The 15,775-nt window shown below is 33.6% G+C and overlaps 2 protein-coding genes across 2 annotated transcripts; both read left to right on the top strand.

Annotated features, from left to right (window-relative positions):
- Positions 1-1,289: 1,289 nt before the first annotated feature.
- LOC134718181 (uncharacterized) lies at positions 1,290-2,706 on the top strand. Its single transcript, XM_063580672.1, has 2 exons — positions 1,290-1,533; positions 2,099-2,706. Exons 1-2 carry the CDS (start codon positions 1,290-1,292, stop codon positions 2,704-2,706), a joined length of 852 nt encoding a protein of 283 aa, XP_063436742.1.
- Positions 2,707-4,942: 2,236 nt separating this feature from the next.
- Positions 4,943-5,764, top strand: LOC134718180 (uncharacterized). Its single transcript, XM_063580671.1, has one exon. It carries the CDS (start codon positions 4,943-4,945, stop codon positions 5,762-5,764), a length of 822 nt encoding a protein of 273 aa, XP_063436741.1.
- The last annotated feature ends 10,011 nt before the right edge of the window (positions 5,765-15,775 follow it).

Genomic DNA, 15,775 nt, shown 5'->3' with positions numbered 1-15,775 from the left:
TTTATATTAATTTCATTTGTTTTATTGAAACCATTCAGTTTTCATTTGTCAATTATGGATATGTTAATTTAAAACATTCGATTTCCACATTTCACATTCGTTTTAGCATTCAAAATTCGTAGGTGACATTCAATGCGTTAATTGTGAATAAGTATATACTTGACTATTGTTTTGTTTCAACACAATGTTTAAGAGGTTCCCACACATAACCATACATGTATACTTCAGACAACAAAGATACATACCATTGTACTTCCTATTTCAACCTTGGGAAATTTTAACAAAGATAAACATAGGTAGATAAGTATAGTTTATTACTAAGTCTTTGTGATGCAGCGTTTCAAGGACACTTCAATCTTTTGTTTGAATACATCCTTATTGTTTTTTAAGAAATGATAATAGGGATTTACAGGTATTATCAATGAAAGTGCACTTTTTTTGCACGTGTTAAAGATGTATAAATAGAAGTAAAATTCTGTAAATGAAAAGGATAGCAAATGTAAGGTAAGACTTTAAACTGTCTATTCAAAATATAATCAATCGTTTTTTAATCAATTTTCACATGGGAAAGTAAAGAAGTGTCTAAATGAGGTTAACAGCATAGAGTCTAATGAACTAAACTAATAAAAGGGCAAACAATGTTAGAATATAAAAGGACACAAAAAAGAAAGAATAGAAAAGGCCACAGAAAAATAAAAAAAAATAAAAAGAAAAGGCTACCAATATATATAGAAAAGAGAATACTGGGATGCTAACATATAACGTGTAAAATATACCAGGAAAATTAATAAGGAAAGAGGGACGAAAGATATCAAAGGGACAGTCAAACTCATAAATCTAAAATAAACTGACAATGCCATGGCTATAAAATGAAAAAGACAAACAGAAAAACAATAGTTCACGTGACACAACATAGAAAACTAAAGAATAAACAGAATAGGTCTTAAATATGTTAAAAATAAAAACATAAAGAGATACTGACAGGTAATATTGTGTGTGGGGAAACGGTTGTCACAGAAATATACGTACACATTCTTCGGGATAAATAAACATTTTACTGCGAAAAAAAATAAATAAATGAAAACAATAATTCCCTAAGCAAATGGTCAAATCAAAAGCTAAAACACATGAAACGACCGGATAACAACTGTCATATTGCTGACTTGGTACAGCTATTTAAAATATGTAGACCTTGTTTGATTACATCTCGGTTTATAGCTAGTGCTTTTTGGGTTATCGTTTTGTTTGGTTGTTTTTATTCGTTGGTGTCTATGTTTGTAGGTAAAATTATGTCGTCCCAAAAATCACCACTGTCAAATGGAACATTAAACGGATATTCACATAAACAGGGAAAATACAACGATGAAGCGTCTTACACGTCATTACATACGCATCGACGATCAAGTGGATTGTCAAACCAACCACTACTAAAACATCTACACAACGGAACGTCCGATTTGCCATCAAAAATACAAGTGCATGCTGATACGTCAACACAAAGACAACGACCGCTTAACGGTAGACTGAAACCAGGTAATATTATTATTATTTTTCACCCTACAAACTATCTTTCTACTATTTATATACAGATGTATAGATAACTCAAAGAGATATATGTGTTGTATCTGTAGAATACATTGATATCTTGCACCTGTTGCGAGCAAACAGTTCCATTGCTAAAAACGAAAAAGACAAACAGACAAATAATAGTACCCTTACACAACATCGAAGACTAAAGACTAAGCAGCACGAACTCCACCAAAAACGGCGGTTAATCTCATGTGCTCCGGCAGGGTAAGCAGAACTTGCCACACATGCGGTACTTGTCGTGTTGCCCTGCTCATGTTTTACCTTAGCACTTGTTACAATAAACCTTTAAGGTTAATGTTAAATTAGCAAAATAAAAGGAATATTTTACAGCGTAGAAAAAACATAAAATGCATTTGTACTCATGCACTACACATTTTCTTATGCTACAAGACCGCATTTTACTTTAATGTTATATATTTCTTCACTGCATGTTATTAAACAAATGAGGATTGTTAGCAAATGTTTAAAATTTTGTGTTAAGTCTACTTGAAATTTTATTTAATTACAGTAGACAACCAAATACAAAAGGACAATAAATTGAATCAATTTGAAAATACTTTCCCTGTGAATCGCCAAGGAACTTCAATATTGACAACGCCTAGCTCCTGGGAAAAACGTTTACCTGTTAACGGACAAGGAACTTTAGTTATCACCAAAAACACTCAGACTCCATTTCTTCTTTCTGTTGAGGATGAAAAGGGACATTACCGAATTTTTGTGAAAATTGAAAAAGATCAAGTTAGTTTCATAAAATGCATTGGAGACAAAGACGAGGTTCTGTCATCCATAAGGAAGAAAGGAAGTGGAATAGAAGACGGAAAGATTTCATACTGGTTCAGTTATGATAGAGATAATTTAGTTCTTAAGTTTGGTAAGGGATACCTAATGGAAGAGACCACTATCCTTGTTCATGATTTTTTGCAGGGAATCAAACCACAGGAAGGAAAGAAAATAAGAGAGAATCTGTATCCATACTTCAATGCAGAGGACAAAAAATTTGTGAGAAAATACGAACTTCTGGATTTTGTTAAATATGGTATGTATGCTAGATTAAAACTCACAAGTGAATTCTATATATTGTCTAACATATTTCTTAACGAAGATTGCTATGGCTGATAATATTAAGCTAAAAAGAACATATTGTATTTATTTCAAAACAAAAATTTACACAAAGTCTCTCAACATTGATGAACCTATATAAAAAAGTAGATGTGGTATGATAGCCAATGAGACAACTGTCCACAAGCGACCAAAATGACACAGACATTAACAAATATAGGTCACCGTACGGCCTTCAACAATGAGCAAAGCCTATTACGCATAGTCAGCTTTAAAAGGCCGCGATATGACAATTTAAAATAATTCAAACGAGAAAACTACGGCCCTGTTTATATAAACGTTTATTATGAGGTATAGTTAGAACAAGACTATGCAGTACACCTTTCAGAAATATATGCTTTACTTATTTAGCGCAACAGAGCTACAGAACTGTCAATGTATGCACTATTCCTTGGTATGTACCTTGTTATTTACACGTGTTCTTGTACAAATAAACAATTGTACCTGGTAGATATCAAATCATATATACTGACCGACTTTAGAAACTCAACACTAGATAATTCTTTTTAATTCCCATTTTCAAACATTTATTTTTTGGTAAACAAACTTATGGACGGAAAGATCTTTCATTTTTTCAATGTTTGAAAAAAAATGCCAGTTAGAAAGTTGAATTGATAACGTCATTTTCAACGTTTAAATATTGTGGTATATACTGATACCTGGTTTTCCGCTCACCAATGAGTGTGTCACCGTCTAAATCAATAATTGCCAATACCAAACACCATAATGATTATCAGAAAGGTCAACCAATTTTGTTTTGCACGTTTTGGGTCCTGTTTTTTACCATCTGATTTTGGCGTTGTTCCAATCATTACATTTGGCTTTGGCAATTATGCAGTTGAATTTTTTAGGCTTTAAGGATGTAAGTAAGTGAGGGTTTGTGAAATTCAAAAAATCAAGTATTTAAAATTGATGCTATAAGTCAAAAGAGCATTGGTTAAAACACAAAATTAGCAAAAAAATTTGATAGGTCATGGTCCTCCTTTTCGAGATATTTGATATTTAAAATATGGCGGGAGAAGGCTGACTCGGACTTTTACCTGATCTTTGCATTGTTATTATTTGGGTCTGAAATCAAAAGAAAGAAAATCAACAATCTGTTTTAATTTTTGTAAATGACCTTTTATGAGCTTTTTAATCTTAAAATGAAAAAAATAAATGAGTGTTATTGGGCAACATATTTTACCTTGTATTGTATGGAAAACACCCAGGAGTCCGAATATTTGACACAAATGCCAAAACCTCACCTAAGTACTTCCTTAAATGTTTTTATTCAGTCGTTTCTTTGGCAGTTCAGTTACATGTAAAGGGAAACATTCATGGCATAAATATGTGCAAAATGGTTTTCAGCAGGTTGATCAGGAATTTACGGTGTGGCCGTAGGTCTGTCTCGCAAATAACGTTGCGTGATCAAATTCAATTGGCGTTGCATTTTTTTCTACATGTTGATCTGGCCATTTATGATGGTCAACAAATCCCGTGTACTGGTATCATTGTTGAAAGGACAGTAAAACGCGTTTCTGACGTCAAATTGTCTGGTTGCAGCACGTTCAATTGTCCCTGTTTGCAGTATTCTAATAGGTTAGTTTAGTTTTTTTATTCCTCAGTTTTGGCAATATGGAGATGCAACAATTATTAACTGATGTAAGTGTGGCCAAGGATTGAAAGAACTGTTTTTCAAAGAAAAAAAAGAAAAAAATATTTTATTGGTTCGAAATTTCGCTTTCTGAAATTCGTGCGATCTCAATAATTTGGTATGTTTAATAACCAAAAGTATGTCAGATGTTGATTTTTTTGGAAAGAGAAAGAAGTTTGATAAACATGAATAGTAGTTGTATGAGGATTAAACATGATTTGGTAAAAAAAAATCTACGAAATGAGTGTTTCGTTTTTAAAGTCAGTCAGTATAATATAAAACAACAGGCAAAATCATTGTAGAAATCGTTATCTCTAATTTTTTAGTCTTATAAGAATAAAGTGCTGATGTCAGATCTTTATAATCTACATTAAATGTATAGCATACTTGGGAGATTTAAATCTTGACCAAATGTTATCCATTTTTTTTAAAGCCAGTAGTTGTCCTCCAGATGTATTCTGTTTGCTGTTGTTGTCATTTTTTTTGGGGGAAAGAGGGTATATGATTCCTGTATATAACTAATCACTGGAAGTAAGCCACCAACAATCAATACATGAATATTTGAAAATACGGCGAACAAAATCTAAACATTGAAAAATGAAGTACATTTTAATTCATGTCTTTTCCTTTCCAGGCGGCGGATTAGGAGTCAAGGAGGAATTGGTAGAATTTGAAAAAGACCCATTCATTACAAATATTTCTCCATTGGTAATGGATAGCTCAAAAGTCAATCTCTTTTATCTAGACGAAGGGAAGTACGTCTTCTCGGCTAGTCTTCCTGTTGCGTGCAGAGAGTTATATGAAAATATAAAAGGTTGTTGTTTAAACTATTCACAAGATGTTACTGGAGTGTTGCTGTCAGATGCGATTCGATACAGTATAGAAACCAAAGGATGCATTCTGAATACAAGATTAGAGGAAAAAGCAAGTGGGTTCGGGAAAAAAGATATAAAAGGGACATATCTCCGCATAACTCTTGGCCAACTTTCGGGAAAATCCCCTGGAGTACCTTACGTTTTAGAAATATGGCCTAAAGGTCATTACAGTCCAGTTCATAATCATGGAAACGCAAATGCCATCATTAAAGTTCTTTTTGGATCAATTCATTTCATGATTTACAATAAACACATATGTGCTACAGATTCAAAGCCGCTGAAAGAGTTTGATGCAAAGAAAGGTGATATCACGTGGGTCGACCGTAACTGGTACCAGACGCATAAACTGGTAAACAAGAGCAACGATTTTTGCGCTACTATTCAGTGTTATAACTACGACCCGGACGACAAAACGCATTGGCCGTACTTTGATTACATCAGCAACAACGAAAACATGGCGGAATTCATGCCTGATTCAGACTTTGGATTTCGTGAAATGCATGAAAACATTGTGATGGAATACAAAAGTCGCACTTTAAACTGAAGTTTTATTTTGTGCATGATACATTTTCTTTGATCCTGAACTCACTTTATATTGAAACCCAATGAAAATGGCTGATGAAACCAGATTTCTTGGGTTAATTTGATTACATGATTTTTGTATGACCATTCTTTTAAATAAACTCATCATAGATACCAGGACTAAATTTAGTATATACGCCAGACGCTCGTTTCGTCTACAAAAGACTCATCAGTGACGCTCGAATCCAAAAAAAGTTTAAAAAGACCAAATAAAGTACGAAGTTTAAGAGCATTGAGGACCAAAATTACGTAAACGACCTTACGTATTAGTAACAGGAAGAGACTGAATGAGAGGAATATTAAACATGTAAAGTATAAATATTATAATGAGTACGACAACCATTTATTTCTATAGATGGAGGGGATCAACTTGAAGTCATATGAAACGAGTGACCGGTGAAAAATAATGTTAATCCATTTCTTGAACCAATGCATACATTTATCATAAACTTAGTCTTGTGTACACGATTTTATCATTGTTTTAGCATACAAGTCGTATGATCGTCAACAAGTATTTCTATCGGTCAGTGTTTATGTGAAAATATGTCAGTTAAACGATTATCACCCGTTTGTTAACAATCAAAACAAAGAAGCATGGATATTCAGATATACACGTGTATCACAGGTATAATAAAATATAGTTTATCTTGATGACCCGCGATGTTTACGTTTGGTGTTTTATTTGCACTTGCGTAATGCGATCCCCGGATGTTAACGAAAATGGTCACGCTACATACGGAAAACATATCGGCGAATTGTTTGCTGGAAGATAGCAATTGAAAAAAGTCAACATATCTAAATTTGGACAAATTTTAGAATTTTCTTGAAATTCATTAGTTAATAATAAAAACTAGCCATTAGGTTATAAAAAAAACCATATGCATATTTTATTTAATTTGAAGTTTCATATGAATTAAAGTTTAATACAAAAGTATTGTAATATTAAGCATAAAATAAAAATAATTAATTATAGTTTCAGAAATTGTGTTGATTTATAGATTCATCATACTATGCATTGTTCATGTTACTTTGACATTTTATGTAAATATGTCACGCCACCTCCTTTGACGCGTTTTAGTGCCAGCATCAAACAATAGAATGTCTTTATTTTTGACTTTGCCTTCCATTTCATCAATATATCTTCTATTAAACCAGGTAAATCTTTCGGAAACTTGACAAAACTGTTTTCCACTTCATTGAAGCTCACTCCCAGTTCTATTCCCAACTGTAGTGCACAATTTCCTACCCGATTCGATAACTCTTTCAAAACTTCGTCACTTGGAGTTTTGCTGGAGATTGCAGTCTGTAATGTCTGACAGAATATGTATATTAAGGAATTGTTATAAATAACTTCACTTTATTTTTCCTATATATTGTTATAATGAATGGTGCAAATCACACTGAGTGAATGAGTTTCTTAGTATACGTGAGAGGATGATATGTTATCAATAACTTTAAACAGTACCAATGTTACTTTACCATACTTAGGCATTTCGGGGAAATATGGGTTCTCACGGAAAGTAGTTTTATGATATGATATCATAAATATTTACGAAAGACCTGAAAATCGGCAAATGCAATTAAGGAAATAACAGATTGACATTTACGAACCTTAATTTGTATTTGTTTTTTACGTTTTTTATCGAAGATACTAAGCTTATAAATGTGCACGCAAGACAATCGTTTGTCTACATAAGACCTGACCGTGACACTCGAACCAAAATGGTGCAAGGCTAAATCAGATGCGAATCAAAGAGATTTAAATCCCAAATGTCCGAAAACGTTGTACCAAATAATGAAAAGGTGCCAAACCACCAATTCAAAATCCACATCTTTTGAAACTTTTCTAAATATTTTACCTAAAGTTTAACTTCATAATAAAAACCTTTTTACTTGCCAATATTCAACCAACCAATGTTTAAAGTATTGCAATGAAACACCACCGTCCGGAAGGTAACTACAAGTAAAATAATCCTTTTTTTCTGGTAATATTACATAAGTATGTTACGGACGGCATTCTATGGACAAGTACATTTTGGCTCAAAATGGTCTAAATATAGTTCTATATCACCAGTCTCATTTCTACAAATATGTTAGTAAGTAAACAGGGACTTCTAAATCATTACTTTTATTAGAGAATAGCTACTTTTACATATATTACAGATTGAAGTTATTGAATTCGTGGTCTGAAACTTTTATATGGAAGGGGTATGGAAAAAAGACAATATAGGTGTACAAAACTGCCCTACTTTCTTTGAAATGAACAAAACGCAGTACAATTAGATATCAAAGTGATAACACAGGATCATAGACTTTTCATTACAGAAAGCAGTATTTGGATAGAGTAAAGAAGGTCAATACGTCTCCTTTTTGTTTATAGTTTGCACGTACCATTTTATTAAAAAATATGAATCACGATTTCATTTTCTTCTTAACATTTACATTTAGAACTAGTTATTACTGTTAGTGCCTAAAAATACAACAACCGGAAATGATATTTAAAAATAATAAAGTGCCATGCATATCATCTAAACCATTAGTTGTACATCTTTCCATCGGAATATTCTGTTTTTAAAGTAATACTACTTGTATCATGCCTACTAAGTGAGTATCATATATTTGTATCATACTATATCATATTCGACGCAAACGTATCGTCTATGCCAGCTAAATTTAAATTTGGCTGTTTTCAGTAGGGTTTCTCATGTTTTAATGTTTTAATGTATGCCAAACAAATAAGTGTACTTGACCCAACAAACAATTAAAAACGTTTTATTTAATATACACTTCTAAAGACAGAAGTGCAAGTTGAATGAAATCTGTTTAGATGAAGAAAAAGAAAAAAAATGTTGATTTAGAAAAGCTTGTTCTGACTATAATATTTGTTGATGAAGGAGTTAATGACTAAACATTAATAACATCACAACAGTGAGATCCAATGTATAATGATAACATTCCTTTGTAACGTTATTATGGTATATTAACAAATGCTTAGATGTATAAAACGGTTTAAATGAAAAAAAAACTAGTTCAAATTGCATCAGTCATTATTCTGAAAATATGAGGAGTCATACAACTGGTATAGCCTGTACCTGGCAAATAGCATGTTTATCCAACTTCACCTTTGCAAGATTTTTCACGGTAGTGTCTTCAAAGTCTGATAACTTTGACTCCTTCCATTTTACTAGTGCCATCGACATTATCCCTTCACGACTGTGACCACCATACATATCTACAGTGTTCTCCCATTGCATTGTTGTCATTCCCAAATGTATGAAAAACTCTTCAAATAAATGTATGCCTATCTGACTTCCCAGTCTAACTAGATGCTTGTCACTTGGTTCTGTTCTCAATTCATCTTTACAGAGACCTAAGGATAGAAATTGTGTTGTCAGCTACTTTCACAGGGACACTTAATAATTGAACACATTTGGCCTAGTTCAATGCTTAATAGAAACATATGACTCAAAGTGTGATCAGAATGGAATTAAAATATGCACTCTCTTTATATTAGAAAACCTTGCAATAAATCTGTCTATGGTTAAATCAATATAAAAAAAAATGAAAGATACACTTTAGAATATAACGAAAGATTTTGTTTTCAACCAGCATAATTTTTTTTTATATATTTTAAGATTTTTGTAAGTTAAAAGTGATATTTCAGTTAATAGACATTAATTGACTGTTAATGATTTAAATTGAATTATCCCTACTTTTCTCCTATATTCTCTTTATTTAAAGTCCATTTATTTTGCTATAGTTACCTTTACAGTCAAGGGCACATATCTTTTGAGACTGAAAAATAAAATAAACCATTGACTAGATGTAATAGACAAACTAACAATCATGTAACATTTTTAAATTGATATCACCTAACTCAAAAGAAGCATAATTTATTTACACAATATGATAAAAAGTCCAAAACCACCGTTATTATCAATTAACATCTGCTTTTTTTTTCTTTTTTTTTTTTTTTTGTGTGCATATACATACTTTATTGTCTGCTCTGGACGGGTTGTTGTCTCTTTGACACATTCCACATTTCCATTCTCAATTCTATTTCCACAATCGGACGGTTTCATTAATTATATTGGATATAAATATAAACATGACGTTCATGACTTTAAATGAATTTTCTAAATACAATCTAGCACCTGTATGGACCATTTAGTGAGTATTGACTTACTTTATCAAAAATCCAGTACAGTAAATATTTTGTTGCATGCCTTTTGTTATTGTCACATGTCCAATAATCTCCTTCGTTTAGATCTTGTACCGATCTGAAGCAGACACTGTTGCCACAGGGAACACCCATTGCCAAGGTGTACAGTTCAAATGCTTTTGTTGGTTTAACTTTCTTGCCGAAATTCTTACAATAGAACAGAAGGGACAGTTCAATATTCTTTGTAAGACATTCTTGTACGCTTGCTGCAACATCAGGCGAAATGAAAAGTAACGATATCTGGTTTGTCAAGTATACCGTAACTCGATTGCCTACTAACCATATGTGGAGTTCATCATCTTCACTCAAATTTAACACTGCAGCCTTATGATAAAGACATGGTATTTTCTTGTCTTTTTTCAATGGCCACGTGCTTATTGCTGCCCCAATTACTTTGTAAGCTAGCGCACTGGCATGGAATCTTGGGCGAATGAATATTCCAGACAAATTGTTCGCTCTCCCTTGTTTCCCATGTTATAGAAGTCTGGTCGGATGGTCTTAATCATGCATGGTACGAAGAACACATCAGAGGAAGACTGCTTTGACGCCTTAGGAACTACCAGAATATCAAAATGGCCTAGAAGCTGTATGATAAATTCCTTGGTGGAATCATCTTGCATATATTGATGGAAATGATCTTGTTGCCAAAGTTTCAGAAGGTCTGTTCGATAGATTTTACCTGTATGTGTCAATGTTTGCAGTATGAATTTAAGATTTTGGTCTGCTGGAAAGAATTTTCATCTGTCACGAATGACCTCAAAATGTTTACCAACGCTGGAGGGTGAACAATTATGAAATTGTCTAACCCAGGAATATTGTAATACATCAGTTTACCAAGGGAGTGTTGAACTAAAAGGAAGTCATTCAGCTGATCTTCTGTTAAGGTCAAGTCATCATTCAGCTGATTGACATTTCGCAGATCTTCTTTTGTTATGATATTTACATTCTGCATTCTCATGTTAGAGATTTGTAACTCTAATGGAACCCATTGCATAGGTCGTCGCAAGCCCCAAAACGACTGTTTCATTACAAACTCAACAACTTGGTCTGTCATGTGTCGTATTTCAAAATCGTGTTTATCAATCTATAAAATACACAGTATGCATATCTATGTGATGTCTTTTATTGTGATTGGAGAATATCTGTTTAATATCTTGGATGAAATCATTTCTCATTTCTTCAACATCCTCCTGAAAGGGAAATGAAAGCAGAACTGAAAAGGAAACATTGATTTAGGGTGCAACAGTGCCCAATTGGGCTTCGGAGTTGATGTAAGAACAACGGGCACTACAATGCATTTAAAATAATGTCACGGATGTAAGAGTACTAATATAAGTTATATGGTTCACTACTGACCCCTACGGACCCATAGTGGGTTAGTAAAATCCATAGGGGCTGTGGCCGGAGGCCGAATCCCCTATGGATTTTATTCACCCACTATGGATCCGTAGGGGGTCAGTAGTTAACCGTATAACGAAATAATCGCAGACTGGACTTTTCTGCTGCGCTATGTTGAAAATCAAACCAAAGAGACACAACATCAATAATAGATGACGTCACCATTACCGCGTCACGACCCCCCTATGCAATTTACTACCCCTATGGTCTCATATGGGGTCACCACGTGACTGCGTTAAACCAATCACAACGTGATAATTTACCCGCGGTGCGATTAATGTTGTTATCGTTGGTATAACTATTTGACAATATTTCTGTAATTAAATTGAGGATGAAAATGTGTCAATTTTCAATGAGATAATAACCCGACCAAACAGCAGACAACAGACCAAGGCTACCAATGGGTCTTCAAAACAACGAAGAACCCCGCACTAACATCATCATATGAAAATCAGACACAATCCCGCTCATTCGGGGTTTAGTATCTTATCATTTTAAAATATACATGACAAACATAACCCGTACGATGCCAACAATTTGATTTTGAATGAATGAGCTTATTTGCAATGCAAAGACCCTATGAGTGAATCAATATTAATACCAACATATGTCATCTTTGAACTACAGTATCTTAATTATATATCTTCTGGATAAGTCTGTTGAACGAATTGATAAGGTACTAAGGTAAATAACAACATTTGTATGCTTTGTATAGAATATAACCATAACAGATTTGATGTTAAATTCCTGTACGTATATGAGGTATGCATGTTGATTGATATTTACGAATGATGTCCTTGTACCGATGATACAATGTAGTAAATGTTTTGACTAGTTTGTGATATTGAAAACCCTGGTATAAAAAGCGTTGATAGGATATATATAAACACCATATGATGGTGATACGTGAACGTAACCATTTAAAAATGGATAATAAATAATAGGAAAGAAACATTATCGTAAAAATATAGTATTTACGATAAAGCGGCATGTTGAAGAGATGGATATACAGATCCAGGAAGATTAGTGTTCATTTTAAGCAATAGCTTTATTTAATATCAGTTCAGAAGGATAATATCTCTATTGTTCATACTGAAGTCTTTAACTCTCTATTGAGAGCAAAATTATCATCTAAATATCTAAAAGTGTTATATAAGTTTTGTATCATATGTTGTGTCGATGGGTCTTTGCTGATTATAGTAAATAATTGTAAGTTTAATACATATATGTTAAAAGTTCTAAATACCAATATCACATGGTCTACACGCCTGTCGTGTTTCTAAAGAATTCGTGTTACCTTACACTGGTCCTTGTGAGTTGCAGCAAATAGAATCATCGGCATGATATCTTCGGTATCTTGAGTGTAAGTCAATATGGAATCAACCCACAGTTTGAGTATAGCTGAAATGACATTAAATTATTTACCAACATTGTATGACTCACATCATGACCTTGTCTTACGAAACATTGGTAGATATAAAAATTAAGAATGAACTTTTATTTCAAGTTTTTTTTACCTCTGAATGTATCCCCTAAGATTGCTTATGTTCAAGTTTGCAGCTACGTCTGGTCAGTATAGAGGTGTTATTCTGATACCTCGTGTCAAGAAAGAACAGCGCTCTCCGCACGTTTAAAAACATTGCAACATCTCTTTCAAGCCTGGTACTTTTGATAACCATTTACGTCCGTATGTGTCCAGTTGCAATACTAAATGTATTTCCCTATCCAATATAACCTAAAGTGTACTTACACGCAGCTGTAACCCCCTCCGGATATTCCTCCAGCTGTTTATGTAAACCAAATCTACCATCAAACATCAACAAAAAAGATCCCCGGTGTTGTATGAAAAGTTGATGTGTCATATCATATGACTTCTGCCCACCAAAATTGCTCAGGTCAGACGGTGCAATTTTGATTTTGTATTGCCCATTTCGTACTTCTTTTAAAATATCTGATTGAAGTTGCAGCTTCTGGAAATCTAATGTTTGAAACTCAGTATTTGCTGAGGGCATATTCTTGCTTGACATTTGTGTACTTAAAGGTTCAATTTCACGTTTTGCCATGATAACATTGGTTTTAGTCGCAAACTGTTTTTTTGAATAGTGTATGGTCTTCTTGTCGTCTTGTGAATATTTGATTGTTGATTCAATTGTTTTAAAATCCGGATTGACCCTTCCCACAGAGGTTGGTGTTTCCTGTCTGGTAATCTGTTCTGAATTATTTGTAACATTAGGCATACCTCGCAGTACCTTTGCCAAAATTTCATGTCCTCGTTTACCTAAAACAGTTGTTCAGATGTTAATTAATCGAAAAGTCAAATACATAATTTTTAAGTATAAAATGTTTTAATATATACACATGGAAAAAAGTATTGCAACACCAAATTGAAATTGAAATTAAAAAAAACATTCTTTATTTTTTTGTGATATAATTTTGTAAAATAGCATTTGTTAAACATTATATAAGTATCACCTGAGTTTAATCAATAAATATCGACTCGATAAGTTCTTATCTGCAAATGCAGCTTCTGTACCCGTAAACAGCAAAACAGTTGTTTTAATTTTCATTGTTTTCAAGTCTTTAGATAACCAAGTTTTTAAAAGAGGGACGAAAGACACCAAAGGGACAGTCAAACTCGTAAATCTAAAACAAACTGACAACGCCATGGCTAAAAATGAAAAAGACAAACAGAAAAACAATAGTACACATGACACAACATAGAAAACTAAAGAATAAACAACACGAACCCCACCAAAAACTAGGGGTGATCTCAGGTGCCCCGGAAGGGTAAGCAGATTCTGCTCCACATACGGCACCCGTCGTGTTGCTTATGTGATTACAAATCCAGTAAATAGTCTAATTCGGTAGGTCAAATTCATGAAAGGAAAGGGGATTGTAGTTACGACGTAAGGAACATATCCGATGTTAAAGTTATGTGATTGACACCTTGTAATGGGTCCTCGACAACTGCAGCAAGATTGCATATTATCAGCATGAGAGAAGCAGGGGGTGTCGCTGTAACAATTGCACGTATTGTTGGTCATCACCATTCCACTGTAAGTCGTTTTGAGATAAAATCAGGCAATAAACGATGTTAAAGACCTTCCGAGATAAAGAAGACCCCCTATACCGTTTGGTAGGGACAATCAAGCATAATGAAGGTTGGTCAGAAGGAAACTCATTGCATACAACGAGTTTAAAACGAGAGTGGTGGGCATACAGAAGCCTTTTAACCATAACTGGCCCAGATAGACTCGTCCCTTCTGGTTATCGTGCTATAAGACCATTTCGGAGACCTTTGCATACGAACAGACACACAGTTTTCTGTATCCAATGTAGTGCAGAGCTCGCCAAAGTCGAAAATTAGCATCGTGCAGGAAGATCCATTGTTCCAATAGAATTCGGTTCATCTTCTTGGCCCGATAGTAGCCCGATTTGAACCATATAGAGCATATATGGGAACACTATTGGGCGGAAAGTGTACGAAAGAACACCCCAGTTCAAACACATCATGAAATAAACAATGCCCTTCATCAGAAATGGTTTCTGCAACCTAAGCAACACATTAGTCGATTTATGGCAGGAATCAGAAGACGTTATGATTGGGTAATCCGTTTGGATGAATGCTGTGCACAAAGTACTAATTCTTTGGCGTAGAACGATCACCCATGATTTGAACAGTCATCTGAAGATTAATTTTGAAATGTCTGACATTGTAAAGTTCGACTACAGTAAAAGTTGTGAAATGCATTCTTTTGTACAAAAACACTTCATTTTGTTATTAAAATTGTGGTTATATTAATCATTTTTTTTCAAACATATTTTGTTCGTTTAAATGCCAATGTTATCATAAACTATGTTGCAATGATATTATACAAATATCTTATTATATTTCATCCAAAAAAAGAGGCTGATTTATCAAGTTTTAAAAAATCAAGGTGTTGCAATACTTTTTTCCATGTGAATAGTTCATTGGTAAATCGCAGCGAACGACAATTCATTCCTTAGCAAATTGAAAAGATCTGAAGAGGTCAGGTCTTTTGTTATAGCGTATCATTATAATTCATGTAGATCTAGAAGCCTTTTGTATCAACGGTTTGGTTGTGTCCTTGGCTTCCCTCTGTCCTACTTTTTTGTTTATGTTTTTTTTTTGGAGTTGGGGTGGGTGGGGGTGGGAGCATATTTATCTATTACAATTTAGTTGCTTGCGTAGTAAATACCTTGCAAATGGGGATGCAATAGTAATGTTTAAATTGTATTCAATATTCTTTTTTAAATTGATAAGAAGTGTGTCACCCCTTCCGTCTTTGAATGTATCATAACGAACTAGACTTATCTCCAAGTTTGTCCCTA

Source organism: Mytilus trossulus, chromosome 5 (assembly GCF_036588685.1).
Source record: "Mytilus trossulus isolate FHL-02 chromosome 5, PNRI_Mtr1.1.1.hap1, whole genome shotgun sequence".
Classification (NCBI taxonomy): Eukaryota; Metazoa; Mollusca; class Bivalvia; order Mytilida; family Mytilidae; genus Mytilus; species Mytilus trossulus.
Note: the sequence above shows the minus strand (reverse complement) of the source record. Positions and strands in the feature narration are given on the sequence as shown.